The sequence below is a fragment of the Dioscorea cayenensis genome, chromosome 20 (genome assembly GCF_009730915.1).
Source record: "Dioscorea cayenensis subsp. rotundata cultivar TDr96_F1 chromosome 20, TDr96_F1_v2_PseudoChromosome.rev07_lg8_w22 25.fasta, whole genome shotgun sequence".
NCBI lineage: Eukaryota > Viridiplantae > Streptophyta > Magnoliopsida > Dioscoreales > Dioscoreaceae > Dioscorea > Dioscorea cayenensis.
Window position 1 is genome coordinate 19,678,358 of NC_052490.1, and position 16,467 is coordinate 19,694,824.

A 16,467-nucleotide genomic window follows, 5' to 3' on the forward strand; every position below is an offset into this window, starting at 1 on the left:
TTAACCATTGCTTGCAAGTTGCAACGTGACTACTATTAAACAACTATTCCTATGAATCATGCCAGAAAATAGTAAATTATAAATGAATATTTCAAGGGTAGTCGATACATATATACATACATACATACATACATACATATGTATCTATACTCATTTGGATACCCTTGATGAAGAATCTGCAAATCACATAAACCCTTTAAAAATGGGCCAAATTTTTACCCTAAAACAAATAAACAATTAATCAAAGTACTACATTGACAATAATCCACATGAAAAATATTCAAATCAAACTCATAGACTGAATTCCATCCCTCACACAACATTAAATCTGTAAAAAAAAAACAGTAAAATACAATAAAATTAACTCTCATCAAACCACAAGAAATCAAGACACAATCACATTTACAATGAAATAGAACTCCAAATCCCAATTCCAGCATTAACAATCCCAAAACTCCAATTGTAAATCAAATCGGTGTACATCAACAATCCCAAAACCTGGAATGTATCCTTCAAGTGCGCATCCACTTACATAAAGGAAATTAAACACAACAAAACCTACATTACATCTCAAGCTTAACAACTCTTCAAAACAAAAACCCATACTACATGTCAAGCTTAAACATTACAACAGTAAGCTCTTTAACCTTTCCTCCACTACTGCAGGTGTAAATATTATATCCTACAAGAACAACAATACATGATTAGGTACCACTTGTCCAATTTAAATAAGGGCATTCCATACTAATCCAAACAACATACAATAAAACATGATACTAATCCAAACAACATACAATAAAACATGACTTAAAAAAGTCATGTTTTATTGTATGTTGTTTGGATTAGTATGGAATGCCCTTATTTAAATTGGACAAGTGGTACCTAATCATGTATTGTTGTTCTTGTAGGATTTTTGTGTCTCCTCTGTCAAACCAGCTCTATCTACCACTGGACTAATCTCATTTTTGTTCAGCCCTTCATTTACATGTGCACCTTTCTCCTCATTCCTTCTCATTTCAAAACCAGGAGGTGTCCTCATTTCAAAACCAGGAGGCGTCCTTTTAAAATATGAAGGTTTCAGAGAGGATGGGTCATCAACATCACTATCACTCTCTGCTTCAGTACAGGAAATCTTTCGCTTCTGCCTGGTGGATCTTCGTAGATGACTGCCATTTGCTCTCCCTTCCTGTCTAGCACCTCTGAATCGCTGGACACTACCACAATTGTTATGCTTCTCTTACTATTTGAATTTCCACCTGAAGGATTTTCTGCCTGCTTTCTCCTATTTTCCAATTTTTCAAACTTCACTTCATTGCCAGTTTCCGCATGATTTGTCTTACCATCACTTCTATCATCCACAGATTCCTGGCCAACTTCATTTTCTCTTGATTTTGACAATGTTTCAGCAGCAGGGATGATGTTCCTGGGATTTCTTTTAAGGTCATGAATAGAACGTTTTCCTTGATCGGAGAGGGTCCTATTTGCTTCTCCAATCAACTTAAAAGCAGCATCAGCACCAGGAAACTTGTTTTTATCGGGATGAAGCAAAAGAGCTAGTTTACGATACTGCTTTTTGATCAATGCCTCATCAGCTGTAGGCTCAACTTGAAGTATCCCATACCAGTCTGGATCACCATTGAATTTCACTTCAGGAAAACAATGCACTTCACACACAGTTAACATCTGAACGAAGTTGTCTATATTTGGGAAGAGCTGTTGGGCCTTGAGCGCAAGTCTTTGTGCCCCAACAAAGTCTTTGTTGCGCATCTTATTCTCCGCAATGTCTCTTGCTCTCATTCCCTCTTCCTTGTTGCACTCCATCGCCATTTAATTATTTTGATAAAATTTATGTCAAGTCTGTTTCTTGCACTTCAGAGTTCACCAAAAAAACACTGCCCTTCAATATCAATAACAACACTAGAGCAATAATGTAGAATGCTTCACCAAATTTGGTATCTGCATGAAATTATCAAAAAGGAATTATGAGGATCTTCATCATCCTTGTTTAAAGGAATTTGAAAAATAGGAGGGTCAAGGGTGAAAGGTTAATGAAAAGGCAAGGGTTTCAAACTTGCACCAGTAGAAATACAAAACTCAAAACCCTAACCATAAGAATTCCAAGAAGCAAGAGTAAGTAACAAATTCAATTTATCCATGAACACAAGTTTAACATAGGAACTACAGCTTAATATGTACACCACAGTTTGTGCATGTTTTTCTGAAGGGTTCGAAAACTTGATTAACCCTTTTTTTATTTAGAAAGAACTTAAGGTTTTTTAAGTCATAAGAGATATCTAGGAACATTATGTTGAAAAAAATGTTCAATGTACAATCTCATGTCCCAGTCTAATATTCAAACTATCAGCAACAAGTTTGCAGTGCAATATTGCATGATTATTAGCCTGATGGGTACGTATTATTTTGAGCTATACCGCGCCAATAAAATTCAAGAGATATAACTAAATAATTATTTAAAAAGCCAAAATAATAATAATAATAATGACTACCGGGATGTGGGGAGGGACTCTGAGGATTTGGTGAAAAAAACCCGAGAATGTTTAAGTAGTTTTTTACCGCCTTGGACATTTGCACTTTAACTCCTGGTTGCCATATATGATACATAAAACTTTATCAACACTACCAAAAGTTCTCCAAGCAGAAACTAAACCTAGAAATCAAAAGGAAATAACGAACACAGAAAACTAAAAATAAACTCTATCTGGATGGAACAAAATTTAAAAACAAAAACAAAAAATTTCTTAGCAAACAGCTAGATGGATCTAAATTCAAAAACAACAGCAGAAGAGTTGTTCAGTTACATTCTCACCATATCCCTTGGAGCCTATTAAATATAATGGAATAATAACCTGTTTGAGGTGAAATCAGTAATGTATCCGCCTAATCATACAAACATTTATGCAAATACTTGCTTAACGTGAGGTGGTGACTTTGATGCGGATTTGTCTGATAGAGACATAACAAGAAAAAACATCGGTATCTAGAGTAATATGCATACGACAAAAGAGGAATAGGCAACCTATTATTGCAAGCGAACAAAACCTTAAAAAACCAACTGTTTGGCGGTTGTGGCAGCATCACACTTAATTTAAAAAAAAAAAACAGCCACTCCTTTTTACCATACACCAAAATCATTAAAATTTGGTCAACATTTTAAATAAGAATGATGATGATAAACCTTGATCATATTTAGAACAAATATCATCAAGACATCAATCTATCCAAGAACTGCTTCCAAATCTCTACAAAATGCAATTTGAACAAGGAGAAACTCTGATGACACTCAAAATATTAGTTGGCAGACATAGATGCCCACCTTTTTCTTGCAGATTTAAGCCTGCATAGATAATACAAGAACTCACATACACTTGGATACGTTATGATCTGCAGCATTATTTGAAGTGACTAATAGAGGACTTATACTTGGATACAAACTTCAAAGCTATAAAAAATGTTGATTCATTACAATTGTACTTAACAAACAGTGCTTTAACCCCACATACCCCATCTATAGCATGCATAATTACAGACTATGTTACTTATCAAATTCAAATTGTCACTCACCCACACACTAAAAAGTTAGTTGCATAAAAACATTAAATTAATAGAGAATCCATCTCACCAAAGGCATGAGAACGCAAGAGCGCATTGGTTATGAGAGCCCGTCACTTAAAGAAAACCTACAAAATAACAAGCACCCTCATTTGAAGACCCAAAATAAATCAGCAAAACTATTAAGACCTATATAATCTCCACTTCCAAAGAAGAGGAATCAACATGCTGCTTTTATTTAAAAAAAAGGAAATGGAAAAGAAATCAAAGTCCCATTCAGAGCTGAAACAATGAAACAGAACTCCATCACATTAACCGAATTGGAAAAACATACATAGTTCCATTTTTTCATCAAGAAAAAAAATAGCACAAATAAGCAAAACAAAAAGATTTATAAAAATACATAGAAAACAACAAAACCTTGTTTTGTCCCTTTGAGAAGGAAAATGCTTCTCATTAACATTTCATCGTATTAAAAATGTACATTTTATCTGATTCTATACACCAAGCATTTCTCTAAAAGCCAAAACCCTCCTTCAAGACTTGTGCTTTCTCTTCTTAACCCACCCAAAAAACAAAAACAAAAAAAAAAATTATCAAGTGTCAAGAAAACGAACTTGGAAAAATATAACAAATCTAGTCGCAAATCTTGCCCTAATTAATTCTCGGTTGCAATAAAAGTAAAACAGAAAGAAAAAGAAGAAAGAGAATGAATTATCAAGAGCCAATAAAACTAACTTGGAAAACTGTATAAATTGGGTCGCAAATCCTGGCCTAATTCGACATCCTAACATGCCATTGAATCTAAAACTAAGAAAAATCACAACTTTTCAGTTTCAATCACCGGAAATTCAAGGAAAATGCAAGAACAGAAAGAGAGACAGATAGCAATCCACAAGAAAACAAAGAGAAGAAACCTAGCTGCGTGCCTCTTCCCCTGTGAGGCGCGTTGCAGCAAGAGAAACTCTCAGCGTCGCCGGTGATCACTTGCACGCTATCAAACCCTAAATGAAGCTGAGAAGTGAGAATCAAAGTGAACATCTTCTTTGGACATTTAAGGCTGCATTGATGCAAGCTCCTGTCTTCCATTGTTCCTATAATAAGCATCCGAGATGTTGAGTGGAGAGAGAATATATGGAACTTAATTTTATTAATTATTCAAAATAACACTCTCTTTCTCTCACTCTAATTTTTCTCACACTATACTCACTCTCACTCTTAGCACTCACTCTCACTCTTGCTTTGCTTAGCAACTATCTAAGCTTGCTTAGCTGCTTAGCTTAAGGACCTTAATATTTATAGCAATCAAAGTCGGTGGACTGATAACTCTAGATACTTAGCATGCTTGAATATTCTAGACTAATGAGGAAGCATCAGGATTCTTGAGTCGGTGCAACCTTCCAAAGTCTTCCAGAAGGTGCTGCTCTTCATCACTCCCCCTCAGCACCGGCTTACTGTTGATCGGCTGACTATTCTGAGTTGTGTACGCATGTCTTCAAACTTCTTTGTGCTGAGCCCCTTTGTAAATATATCAGCAATTTAGTTTTCTGTTGGTGTCAGCTTCATGTTGATCTCACCTTGTAGCACCTTTTCTCTTAGAAAGTGGTAGTGTACCTCAATATGTTTTGTCCTTGCATGAAACATTGGATTTTTACGCTAGGCACATCACTGCGACTGTTATCACAATGAAGTATTACTTGTTCAATCGGTTGATGAAGATCTCTTAGTAATTGCATCAACCACGTGCTTTCTTGTGCTGCGCCATAGCTGGGCCGCTCTATACTCAGCCTTGTGGTGGAGAGAGATACGGTAGGCTGCCTCTTACTGCACCATGACACTGCTCCTGATCCCAAACTGAAGATGTAACCTGTAGTCGATCGCCTTGTTTCACAATCTCCGGCTAGTCAGTACGTCGCAATACCCGAGTTACTTGGCATCCTTCACCTTTTCGGTATAGAATACCGTGTCATGCAGTTCCTTTTAAATATCGCAGTATCTCAGCGAGCTGCTTCCAAATGTGGCTTCTTTGGATTTTGCATGTAACGACTTGCTACTCCGACTGCATATGCCAAGTCAGGTCGAGTAAGAGTTAGATAGATAAGGCTACCTACCAATTGTCGATACATCCTTGGATCTTCCAAGTCTTTTCCCTTCTCCGAGACGAAGCTTGATGTTTGGCTCCATTGGTGTAGATAGTGGCTTGCACTCCAGCATCCCGTATGTTTCTAGTAGATCCTTTGCATACTTTTGTTGACATAAGAACATACCTTCCTTTGTCTTCTCGACTTGAGCCCCGAAAAATGCTTCAATTCTCCAAGCTCCTTCATCCGGAACCGGATTGAAAGATTTTTCTTTTGTGCTATTGGATTTCTTCGATGAGATCTCCGGTTAAGATGAGGTCGTCAACGTACACCAGTACTATAGCCATCTTGCCTCACGTGTGCTGCGAGCAAGGCTCGAATCGATCTCTGTTAACTCTGTAGCCACTTTGTATAAGAAACTACGCAATTTTTCCCATACCATGCTCTTGGAGCTGCTTGAGCCATATAATGCCTTCTTGAGCTTGCACACATACTACGGATGAACCTTGCTTTCAAATCCTTGTGGTTGATCCATGTAGATGTCTTTATCAAGCTCTCCATGTAGGAAGGCATTCTTCACATCCATCTGCCAAAGCTTCCATCCTTTGCTTGCGGCTAGTGCCAATAATACTCTGCACAGTTGTTATCTTTGCTCTTTGGGCTGAATGTCTCATCGTAGTCTATTCCATACTTGTTGCGAGAATCCTCGTGCCACAAGTCGAGCTTTTGTACCTTTCAATTGTTCCATCACGCTCGAGGTTTTTCACCTTATACACCCACTTACACTAGATTGGTTTTGCTTCTTCCGGCCTTGGCACCAACTCCCATGTCTGATTTTGTTTGAGAGCAGCTATCTCTTCCTCCATTGCTTTCTTCCATTTATCACTTTTAATTGCCTCTTGATAAGATGTTGGTTCTTCAACTTCCATGATTAGTCGACATTTGCATACTTAGGATTGGGATGTCTTACCTGGATGATCTTCTTAAGGGTGGAGGTATTTCTTACGTAGAGTCTTCTTCAGCTTCTCCATGAACTCCTGTCTTCCATGGGCTCTTGGTCTTTGATGATCTTGGACTTATGTCTTCTTCAGTTGTTGTTGGTACCTCTTGAGCTTGGTCTTGTAACTGCTCTTCTACTATTGGCTCAGTCTCCTTCATATTTGGTTGAACTGAGTCTGTTGAAGGCCACCAGGCTGAAGCTTCATCAAAGACCACATTCCTGGATGTGTAGATGCGTCCAGAAGTCGGATCACAGCATCTCCATCCTTTTTCTCTCATCATCATAGCCGACAAAGATGCATCGTGCACGCCTTCTTGTCGAACTTGAGTACGAAGATGATCCGGTACAAAACATAACACACACATCCAAAGACTTTGAAGTGATCTTCTCGTAGGTTTGATCTTCCACGGTCTACGGAATGGAGAGAGGAAGCCCATCTTCTCTTGTGGAAGCCGGTTGATGATGTGAGCTGCCGTTCTCATGCATTCAGCCCAAAATCTCCCTGGCACATTCTTAGCATGTAGCATACTTCTGCATATCTCTGCTATATGCCGGTTCTTCCTTTCAGCAACACCATTTTGCTGTGGAGTGTTGGGGCAGGTCAGTTGTCTTCGAATCCTTTGCTCCTTCAGATAGGCATTAAACTCTTGAGAGAGATACTCTCTTCCATTATCCGATCGAAGACACCGTACCTTCTTGTTGAGCTCATTCTCCACCTTCTCCTTAAACTCTTTAAACTTGGAGAATGCTTGATTTTTCTTTCATGAAGAAAACCCATACGTACCTCGAGAAGTCGTCGATAAAGGTCACCATGTATTTGGCACCACTAATAGATGATTGTTTGATTGGGCCAAATCGTCGAGTCACCCTAACTCCAAAGGCTCCCTTAGCTACGAATTTAGATTCTTTGGAAGGGAAGTTGATGAGCCTTGCACGAATTGACACCCAGTAGCATATTGTGTCGATTCGTACTTCTATGTCGGAGAGGCCTTTGACCATTGACTTCTCCACCATTAACTTTAGCTTGTGATAGCTTACATGCCCCAGTCTTGCGTGCAAGAGATCAGACGTCTCGTTCTTCCGGGTCTTGTCTACATAGGCTGATTCGCGAGACATCACATAGATAGACTCCGGTTTGCGACCTTCCATTGCGGAGTGCACGATGCACGTAGATTGCGATACACCTTGACTTCTTGTGGCCCCAAATACCACATAGTTTCCTTGTCTCTGTCGGTTGTGAGGGACCCGACAGCGAGTTCTTCTTCATCCCGGGAGCGTGATGAGCGTCCTGCAACTTAATTTGATCCGAATTGAGCGGCGGGGAGATAAGTGTCTTACCAATGTGGGTGATGGGCGGCTTGGAGTTATTAGTCATCACAATCACCGCTTCCCTGTACCTCTCCAAGCCTTCTAATTTCTTGATGTCACCGATCATGTGGTTGGAGCAACCCGAGTCGATGATCCGATCCATTCTCATAATTGATCTTCTTTTGCTTTGTTATTCTTTGTCGAGCTACCACCTCTTTCTCTTCTTGCTCCTCCCACTTTGGTGGTGACCACTCTGCAAATCTTTGCTCAACATCCCACTCTTCTTCGCTATCATACCTTCCTTGATGTTTGGTATCTTGGAAGCTTGTTGATGTTCTTTGCATTTCCTTAGCCTTTCTTCTTATGCCAGCAGATCTCGTGCATAGTGCCCCTTCTTTCCACGAGTTGTAGCGGCGATCATCTCGATCATCACCTCGCTGGATGGGACGATTCTCGGTACTCCTTTCGACTCTGAGCTCCCCGAAAAAGTCGGGTCTTTTCCTTTGGCCTCCTTGTCGGCTTGTTTTGTCTTCGGGGTTGTAGGTCTCGCTTTTAAGTTGAATCGACCCTTCCTCCCTACCACTGAAGAGTGCCTCCTCCTCTTGCTTCGAGGAAACACCGACCATCCAGCTAGCTAATGCTTCTTGATTGGCGAGCATATTCTCCGACTCCAACAATGTTGGTTGTGTTGGCTGACTCGAGCAGTGATCATAAACCCACTGTATTCGAGTTTAAGGCCATTGATAATTATCCTCCTCGTTCGTTTGCTCACTGATCTTCTCTTGAGGCGACATGCAATCTCACCTGCATAGTGATTTTACCTTGGTGAAATCTTGACTAATCGTCATACTTCCTTGCGAGATTGTCATCGACTCACTTTCAAGTAGTTGAGACGCAGCATCATTCTTCTTGGAGAATAGTGTGGCGAGAGTGTCCCATGCAACTTTTGGTGTAGCAGCATCTCTAATATACTCTAACAGCTCATCTTCAACAGTTGTTCTCAGAACAAACATTGCCTTCACGGCCTTGATGCGCCACTTTCGCGAGAGCCTCATCTTTTTGACTTCTCTGCTGGCGAGCTTTCTTCTCCTTTGATTTAGAATCACCGTGACGATCCGCCAGCTTCTTGAAAGTGACATCTGGTGGAGTCGTTTCCGACCCACCTACAACCTCCCATAGGTCCTCGTCCTGTAGATAGGGACTCTATGCGAGCCTTCAATTTATGTAATTATTATTGTTTAATTTCTTTAAACCACCGATCGTACTGCTGAACTCCATAGTCGTATGCGGGTCACCGGCGTCCAGCAAGCCTCCTCGGCGAATACTCAGGTGCTTCACTTACTCCGGATCGGTGAACTTCTTGCAACTCTGGTGAACTCTTATGCTCGGGCACTCGTCGATGATCGCGGGCATCTTCCCCGGAACCTAGCTCGATACGAGAAATTGTTGAGTGGAGAGAATATATGGAACTTAATTTTATTAATTATTCAAAATAACACTCTCTTTCTCTCACTCTAATTTTTCTCACACTATACTCACTCTCACTCTTAGCACTCACTCTCACTCTTGCTTTTGCTTAGCAACTATCTAAGCTTGCTTAGCTGCTTAGCTTAAGGACCTTAATATTTATAGCAATCAAAGTCGGTGGACTGATAACTCTAGATACTTAGCATGCTTGAATATTCTAGACTAATGAGGAAGCATCAGGATTCTTGAGTCGGTGCAACCTTCCAAAGTCTTCCAGAAGGTGCTGCTCTTCATCACGAGACAAAAAGCCGAAAACAAAGTCCTTCAAACACTTTACTCCGGAGTTTTTCATCATCTTGGAAACTGCCACCCCTCTGGGGTTGATGTGCTGCTCAGATCAACACACTGTTGGGTATGTTGATGTGCTTCTCAGATCAACACACTTCTGGGTATTTAGAGGTCTGCATTGGTGTTTTAACCCCGCAAGCGTGGTTAACTAACCACGTGTGTTTATTTATTTATTTATTTCACGTGTGTTTATTTATTTATTTATTTATTTATTTATTTATTTTCAAAAATAATTATGATTTAATAATTGAATCTTTAAAACAAATAATACTAAAAGATTTATTATTATTAATTTTGGTTTTGTAACCCCACAGGTGTGGTTAACTATCCACATATGCGGGGTTATTAATTTATTTTCAAAAATAATGATGATTTATTTTGGACAATAGGACAATATTGGACCAAAAATAATACTAAAAATTTTATTATTATTTATTTTGGTTTTTTAAACCCGCGAGTGTGTCTCGGTAACCACGTAAGTGGGGTTATTTATTTATTTTCAAAAATAATTATGATTTAGTAATTTATTCTTTAAAAAATAACAATAAAATCTTTATTATTATTATTATTATTATTATTATTATTATTATTATTATTATTTATAACCCCGCCATCATGGTTAAGTAACCACCTAAGTGAGGTTGTTTATTTATTTTCAAAAATAATTATGGTTTAGTAATTTATTCTTTAAACAAATAATACTAAAAGATTTATTATTATTTATTTTGGTGCACTTATATATATATATCGGATCAAGCAAACAAAGCTCATCACTACTTTATTTATAATTAATTAGCACACGAGGATGTGGTTATTTAACCACTTTTGCGGTGTTACAAAACCAAAAATAAATAATAATAAATCTTTAATTTTTTTTTAAAGAATAAATTACTAAATCATAATTATTTTTTGAAAATAAATAAATGACCCCATGTACTTGGTTACGTAACCACTATTGCGGGGTTAGAAAACCAAAATAAATAATAATAAATATTTTAGTATTATTTGTTTTAAAACCCGCGGACATCATTTCTTATGGGACTTTGTGTCCTTGCAAACGTCATTTCTTATCGGACTTTGTGTCCTTGCCAACGTCATTTCTTATGGGATTCTGTGTCAATTTTTTATGGGACTTTGTGTCCTTGCCAACGTCATTTTTTATTCTAACTGAGACTTACTGAAGCTATTGTTATTCGATAATCATAGTTCTCGCCTGTGCCCTCTCTCTCTCTCTCTTCTTTGTTGTATTAATTTTTTTAGGTGTAATATAATTTTTTAATTAATTAAATAAAATTATTTAAAATATTTAAATTGATTAGACTTTGACCAAATTGCCCCACGGGTTGAACCGATAACCCGATGACCCAACAACTTGGACAATTCAAATGTCCATTCCGATTCTGTAACGTTGCTAATAATTTTATCAACAATTTAATAAAAACACAAATTTATATTATAATTTAAATTCATGAAAAAAATATATAAATTTATATCATAATTAATAAAAATAATTAAATAATATTTTTTTATATTATCGGACAGGGCAACCCTCAACCTCCGATCCTTGGGTAACAAACCCCTCTCTCCATAGATTTTTTTTTATTTTTTTTAACCACAGTATCAGGGTAATTAACCTATCTTAAGATTTTTTTTAATTTTTAAATTTTTATGTGTTTTTCATACAATGTGATGATTATAATTGTTATCTCAAAATAAAATTATCTTAAATATGTTGATATACAATTTAACTTTTAAATAGAGTATTAAATAATTAGTAGTAATTATGATGGTGATTTGGTAATTAACATAAAGCGAAGAAGAAATATTTACTATCTTCAATAATAATTATATTATAAAATATGGCCACAATCATTTCATTCATCTTTTTAATTATTTATATTATATATTTTATTAAAATGTATTTATTTAATAACATCTTAAATATAATTAATAAAATAATTAACTAATATATTTAAAAATTATATTTTAAAATAAATATTTAAAATCATTAAAATATGGTAATAATAATAAAATATTATATTATAATTAATAAATGTAATTAAATAATATATATATATATATATATAGTAGTAAATACTGATGGAGTTGTCTGGAGAATGGGATGAGTGGTGTGTTGTCACGAGAGATATGGTCAAAATCTTAGAACCATGATGCATATCTACAGCAGCATGCACACATAAGAAAAGCTTGTTACTTAGGATGCGACTTAAAGGAAGAAGAAAAATAGGTTTAAACATCGAAAGAAGCTAAATTAATTCTAGCAACCAGGACATTTAATATATAATACTCTCACATATACTTAGTCTTGACTTGGCACTCTCATTGAGACACATAACAAACTTATACCAATATAGTACAAAACTAGAAAGGAAAGATGAAGACAAACCATTGCCTAACTGCAGTTTTCCTAATTTGGCTCATCAGATTAAGCTAATAGTAGAATTCATTTGTAAACAAAAAATTCCCAACGCTTGGCGTTCAAAGATAGCACCTTAGGCCCTTAGTTACATGGTTCTATTGGGATTATGTATTACAATTACCATAGCAGTAACTTAGTATGTAAACTATTGCAGATATTTGCATCAACTTTGCTTGAGAGCATATTCTTAATATTCCCGAGGCAATGCAACAACCTTCACTTATGAATTATGATATAACAGTCAATCCACATACCTTGCAAAGTGCATGACATTATTTTTTTTAAAGAATAAATTACTAATTAAATCATAATTATTTTGTGTGTTAATTAATTATAAATAAAGTAGTGATTATCAATATTGAGCTTTGTTTGCTTGATCGGACGTATATATAAGTGCAGTGTTAATTAATAATCTAATTAATACTGAATCATTAATTAGCTTGAAGTAGTGGACACGTCTGGTTAATTGTTAATTATTTATTTATTTATTTATTTAACTCCATCATAGCAACTAATTAATTTGAATTATTAAAAAAAATAATTAATTTGAAAGAATTTATTTAAAAAAAAAATTTTGAAAGAAAGCATCCAAGTGATAACTAATTAATTGCCTTTTCTAACTCCATATATATATATCACTAGTGGTAACAAATTTCATGAGATAGTGATGTTTAAAAATAAATAAATTAATAAACTACTAAATAGTGTTGTTTTAATGATTAAGATCAGAATCAATATTTTTTTTTATCTTTCTTACGCTATAAAATTGTATAAATATTAATTAGAATAATACAGATTCTGGTTAAAATAAATAATTTATTTCAATCAAGTATTAAGTCATAATTCCACCTTTTCAAAATATATATATATATATATATATATATATAAATTCATAATTAAAAAAAAAAATCAAAACTATACATATTTTATTTGGTCCAGAGCTTTGAAAAAAAAATTAATATTTTATATATATGATGAGCCAAGGCTGGCAGTGGGAACTGGGAAGGGGGGGTCCAATATTGTCCTATTGTCCTATTATACTAAGCAATGAACGAGGAGAACTCAAATGGCTTGTGAAGCTGAAGAAAACCAGAAAGGCAAGTCTTTTTTGCCTTCAATTTCTGGGTCCTAATGACACCGTAGGAGGAACCCATCCACTGTTGTTTCTGACCAAGAAAGATCAGTCCGCTTTCCTTAATTTTCCAGTGGGTCTTTCTTTGACGGCGATAAATTGGCGCTTTTCGTGTCTACTGCAAACGTCGTTTTTATGGGACTAACCGGGGACTTATCTGAAAGCTATTGTTTATTCATAACATAAGCTTTAGAAACAGAAACCAATGCTAGTTCTCGTCTCTTATTTGTGGCCCTCTCTCTCTTTCTCTGTCTTATTTGTTATCTTAATTTTTTTTAAATTGTAATATAATTTTCTAATTAATTATATTAAATTAAATTATTTAAAATATTTAAATTGACTAGACATTGACCAAATTGACCCACGAGTTGAACCCATAACCCAGATGACCCGCAAGCTTGAGCAGTGCTCAATGTCCATTATGGTCCTGTAACGTTGCTAATAATTTTATCAATAATTTTAATAAAAACACAAATTTATATCATAATTAATAAAAATAATTAAATAATATATATATTTTTTATATTATCGGACGGGCCAACCCTCTACCTCCGATCCCCGGGTCACTAAAACCCCTCTCCCTAGATAATTCTTTTAACCACGATGATCGGGACAATTAACCTCCCTTAAGATTTTTTTTATTATTTTTAAATTTTTATGTGTTTTCCATACAATGTGATGATTATAATTATTATTCCAAAATAAAATTATCTTAATTATGGTGATGTGCAATTTAACTTTTAAATAGAGTATTAAATAAGTAGTAGTAATTATGACGGGGATTTGGTAAATAGCATAAAGCGAAAAAGAAATATTTACTAAACTATCTTCAATAATAATTATATCATAAAAATATGGCCTACAATCATTTCATTCATCTTTTTAATTATTTATATTATATATTTTATTAAAATATATTTATTTAATAAAATTTTAAATATAATTAATACAATAATTAACTAATATATTTAAAATTTTTATTTTAAAATAAATATTTAAAATCATAAAATATGGTAATATCATAATTAATAAAAATAATTAAATAATAAATTTTTTATGGGAGATACTAACCCCGACATTGGGGTTAGTAACCCCAATCTCGGGGTTAAGAACTCCTCTTCCAATAAAATCTTTATTTTTTAAATTTTTTAATACTTTTTTATGTTTTAACCCCAGCATAGGGGTAATTAACATCCCTTTAGATTTTTTTTATTTTAAATTTTTTATATATGTTTTTTCATACAATGTGGTGATTATAATTTTTATCTCAAAGTAAAATTATCTTAATTATGGTTATTTGCATTTTAATTTTTAAATAAAGTATGAAATAATTAGCAGTAATTATGATGGGGATTTGGTAATTATCATAAAGCGAAAAAAAAATATTTACTAAACTACCTTCTATAATAATTATATTATAAAATATGACCCACAATCATTTCATTTATATTATATATTCATTAAAACATATTTATTTAATAAAATCTTAAATATAATTGGTCTTTAGTTCCTAAAGCCAATACTTTACTGATAGACTCTTTTCTCCCCGACCCCAGTATACCTTTCCTTGATTATAATGATAAGGTCAGTGTAGTGGAGCCTCTCATGTTGTTGCATGCCTTCATCTCCTTGGATTCGGGCGTGGACTTTCTTGACTAATAGATCCAAAACCCATTTAGCTCTTTTAACAAACCAGGCTATTAAAACAACGTTAGCAACCCAAGAAAACACCCAACACATGTTGGTGAGGTGGCTCACCAGCCCAGCATCAAAGCAACAGAGTTGAGGCGAGTGACTTAATTAAAAGGAAATACTAACATTAGTGACGAAATTGAAATTATTTTTAGTTAAGTGACCAGATTAAGAAAACACGAACTAAACATGTAGTTTACCTATAATTTAAAATATATTTTTAAAAATTTAAAATTAATTTTTTTAAAATTAAAATTAAAATATTTCCAAAATTTGACTATTAGATCCTTTAAATCCAATAAAATCAGAAAACATCAAATTTTCAAAAAATTGAAATAAAAAAAAACCTTTTCATTGAAATATTTGATTGCAGTTAAATTTCTTGGTTGAGCACTAACTTTTGGTCATATTTCAATTTGACCACCAATATTCAAAACGTATCAAAGTGAGCATTAACATTTAATTTGGTTACATTGGTGAAACTATTGGGGCTTGCCAGCGAGAATTCAGTGACGTGGACATCGGACTCCACATCATCTTCACCCTCGGGGGCTACCACATCAATAATTTCTCCAAATGTGCACTTCTCCTCCATGTCAGTTGCCACATCAGCCTCTTCATCCTCTATTCTGATCATCTTTTTTGCCTTTTCGCCCCCACTTGTTGATGTGGCAGCATTCACGAGTGAAGATACAGGTAGAGTCCGGTGTCCACGTGGCTGAATTCTCACCAGAAAACCCCAACAACCTCACCGGTGTAACCAAATTAAATGTTAGTGCTCACTTTGATACGTTTTCAATGTTAGTGCTCAACCAAGAAAATTACCCCAGTCTTGGAGATACATTTGATATTATTATTATTATTATTATTATTATTCAAATATTAGGTTGGGGACAAATTTTATATTTATTTAAATAATTATGTTTGAGTTGTTAATATTTATAAAAATTAAATATGTACTTTTTTTATTAAAAGAAAATAATAGCAAATATTTATTATTAAATAATTTTAATATTTACGTCAAAATCTTAAGAATATTTGATATATTTGGCACATGTTAGTTTTTGTATTTCACTAAAAATAATGATAATATAAGATTATCACATAAGAAAATATGATAATCTTACTTTCCAATAACATAATACTAAGTTGCCAGTCAAATAAAAATTGTGTCTACGCTATGCATAAAGAATCCATATTTAAGATGCATATTTTACAATCATTTTATAAATAATTTTTTTTAAAGAAATAAATGTATTTGAACTTTTTGTATTATGAGTTTTTTTTTTACAATCATTTAATTCATCTTTTTAATTATTTATATTATATATTTTATTAAAATATATTTATTAATTCCTGAACTTAAATATTTATTAATTTCATTTGATATAATGAGATTTGATGACTAAAACACACACAAAGACACATG

General features: G+C 34.4%; 1 protein-coding gene across 1 annotated transcript; it reads right to left on the minus strand.

The window, feature by feature from the left end:
- Positions 1-822: 822 nt before the first annotated feature.
- On the minus strand, positions 823-1,982 carry LOC120251783 (J domain-containing protein-like). The gene has a single exon (XM_039260426.1). The coding sequence runs from the start codon at positions 1,825-1,827 to the stop codon at positions 1,078-1,080; it is 750 nt and encodes a 249-aa protein (XP_039116360.1). The 5' UTR covers positions 1,828-1,982; the 3' UTR covers positions 823-1,077.
- Positions 1,983-16,467: the final 14,485 nt, after the last annotated feature.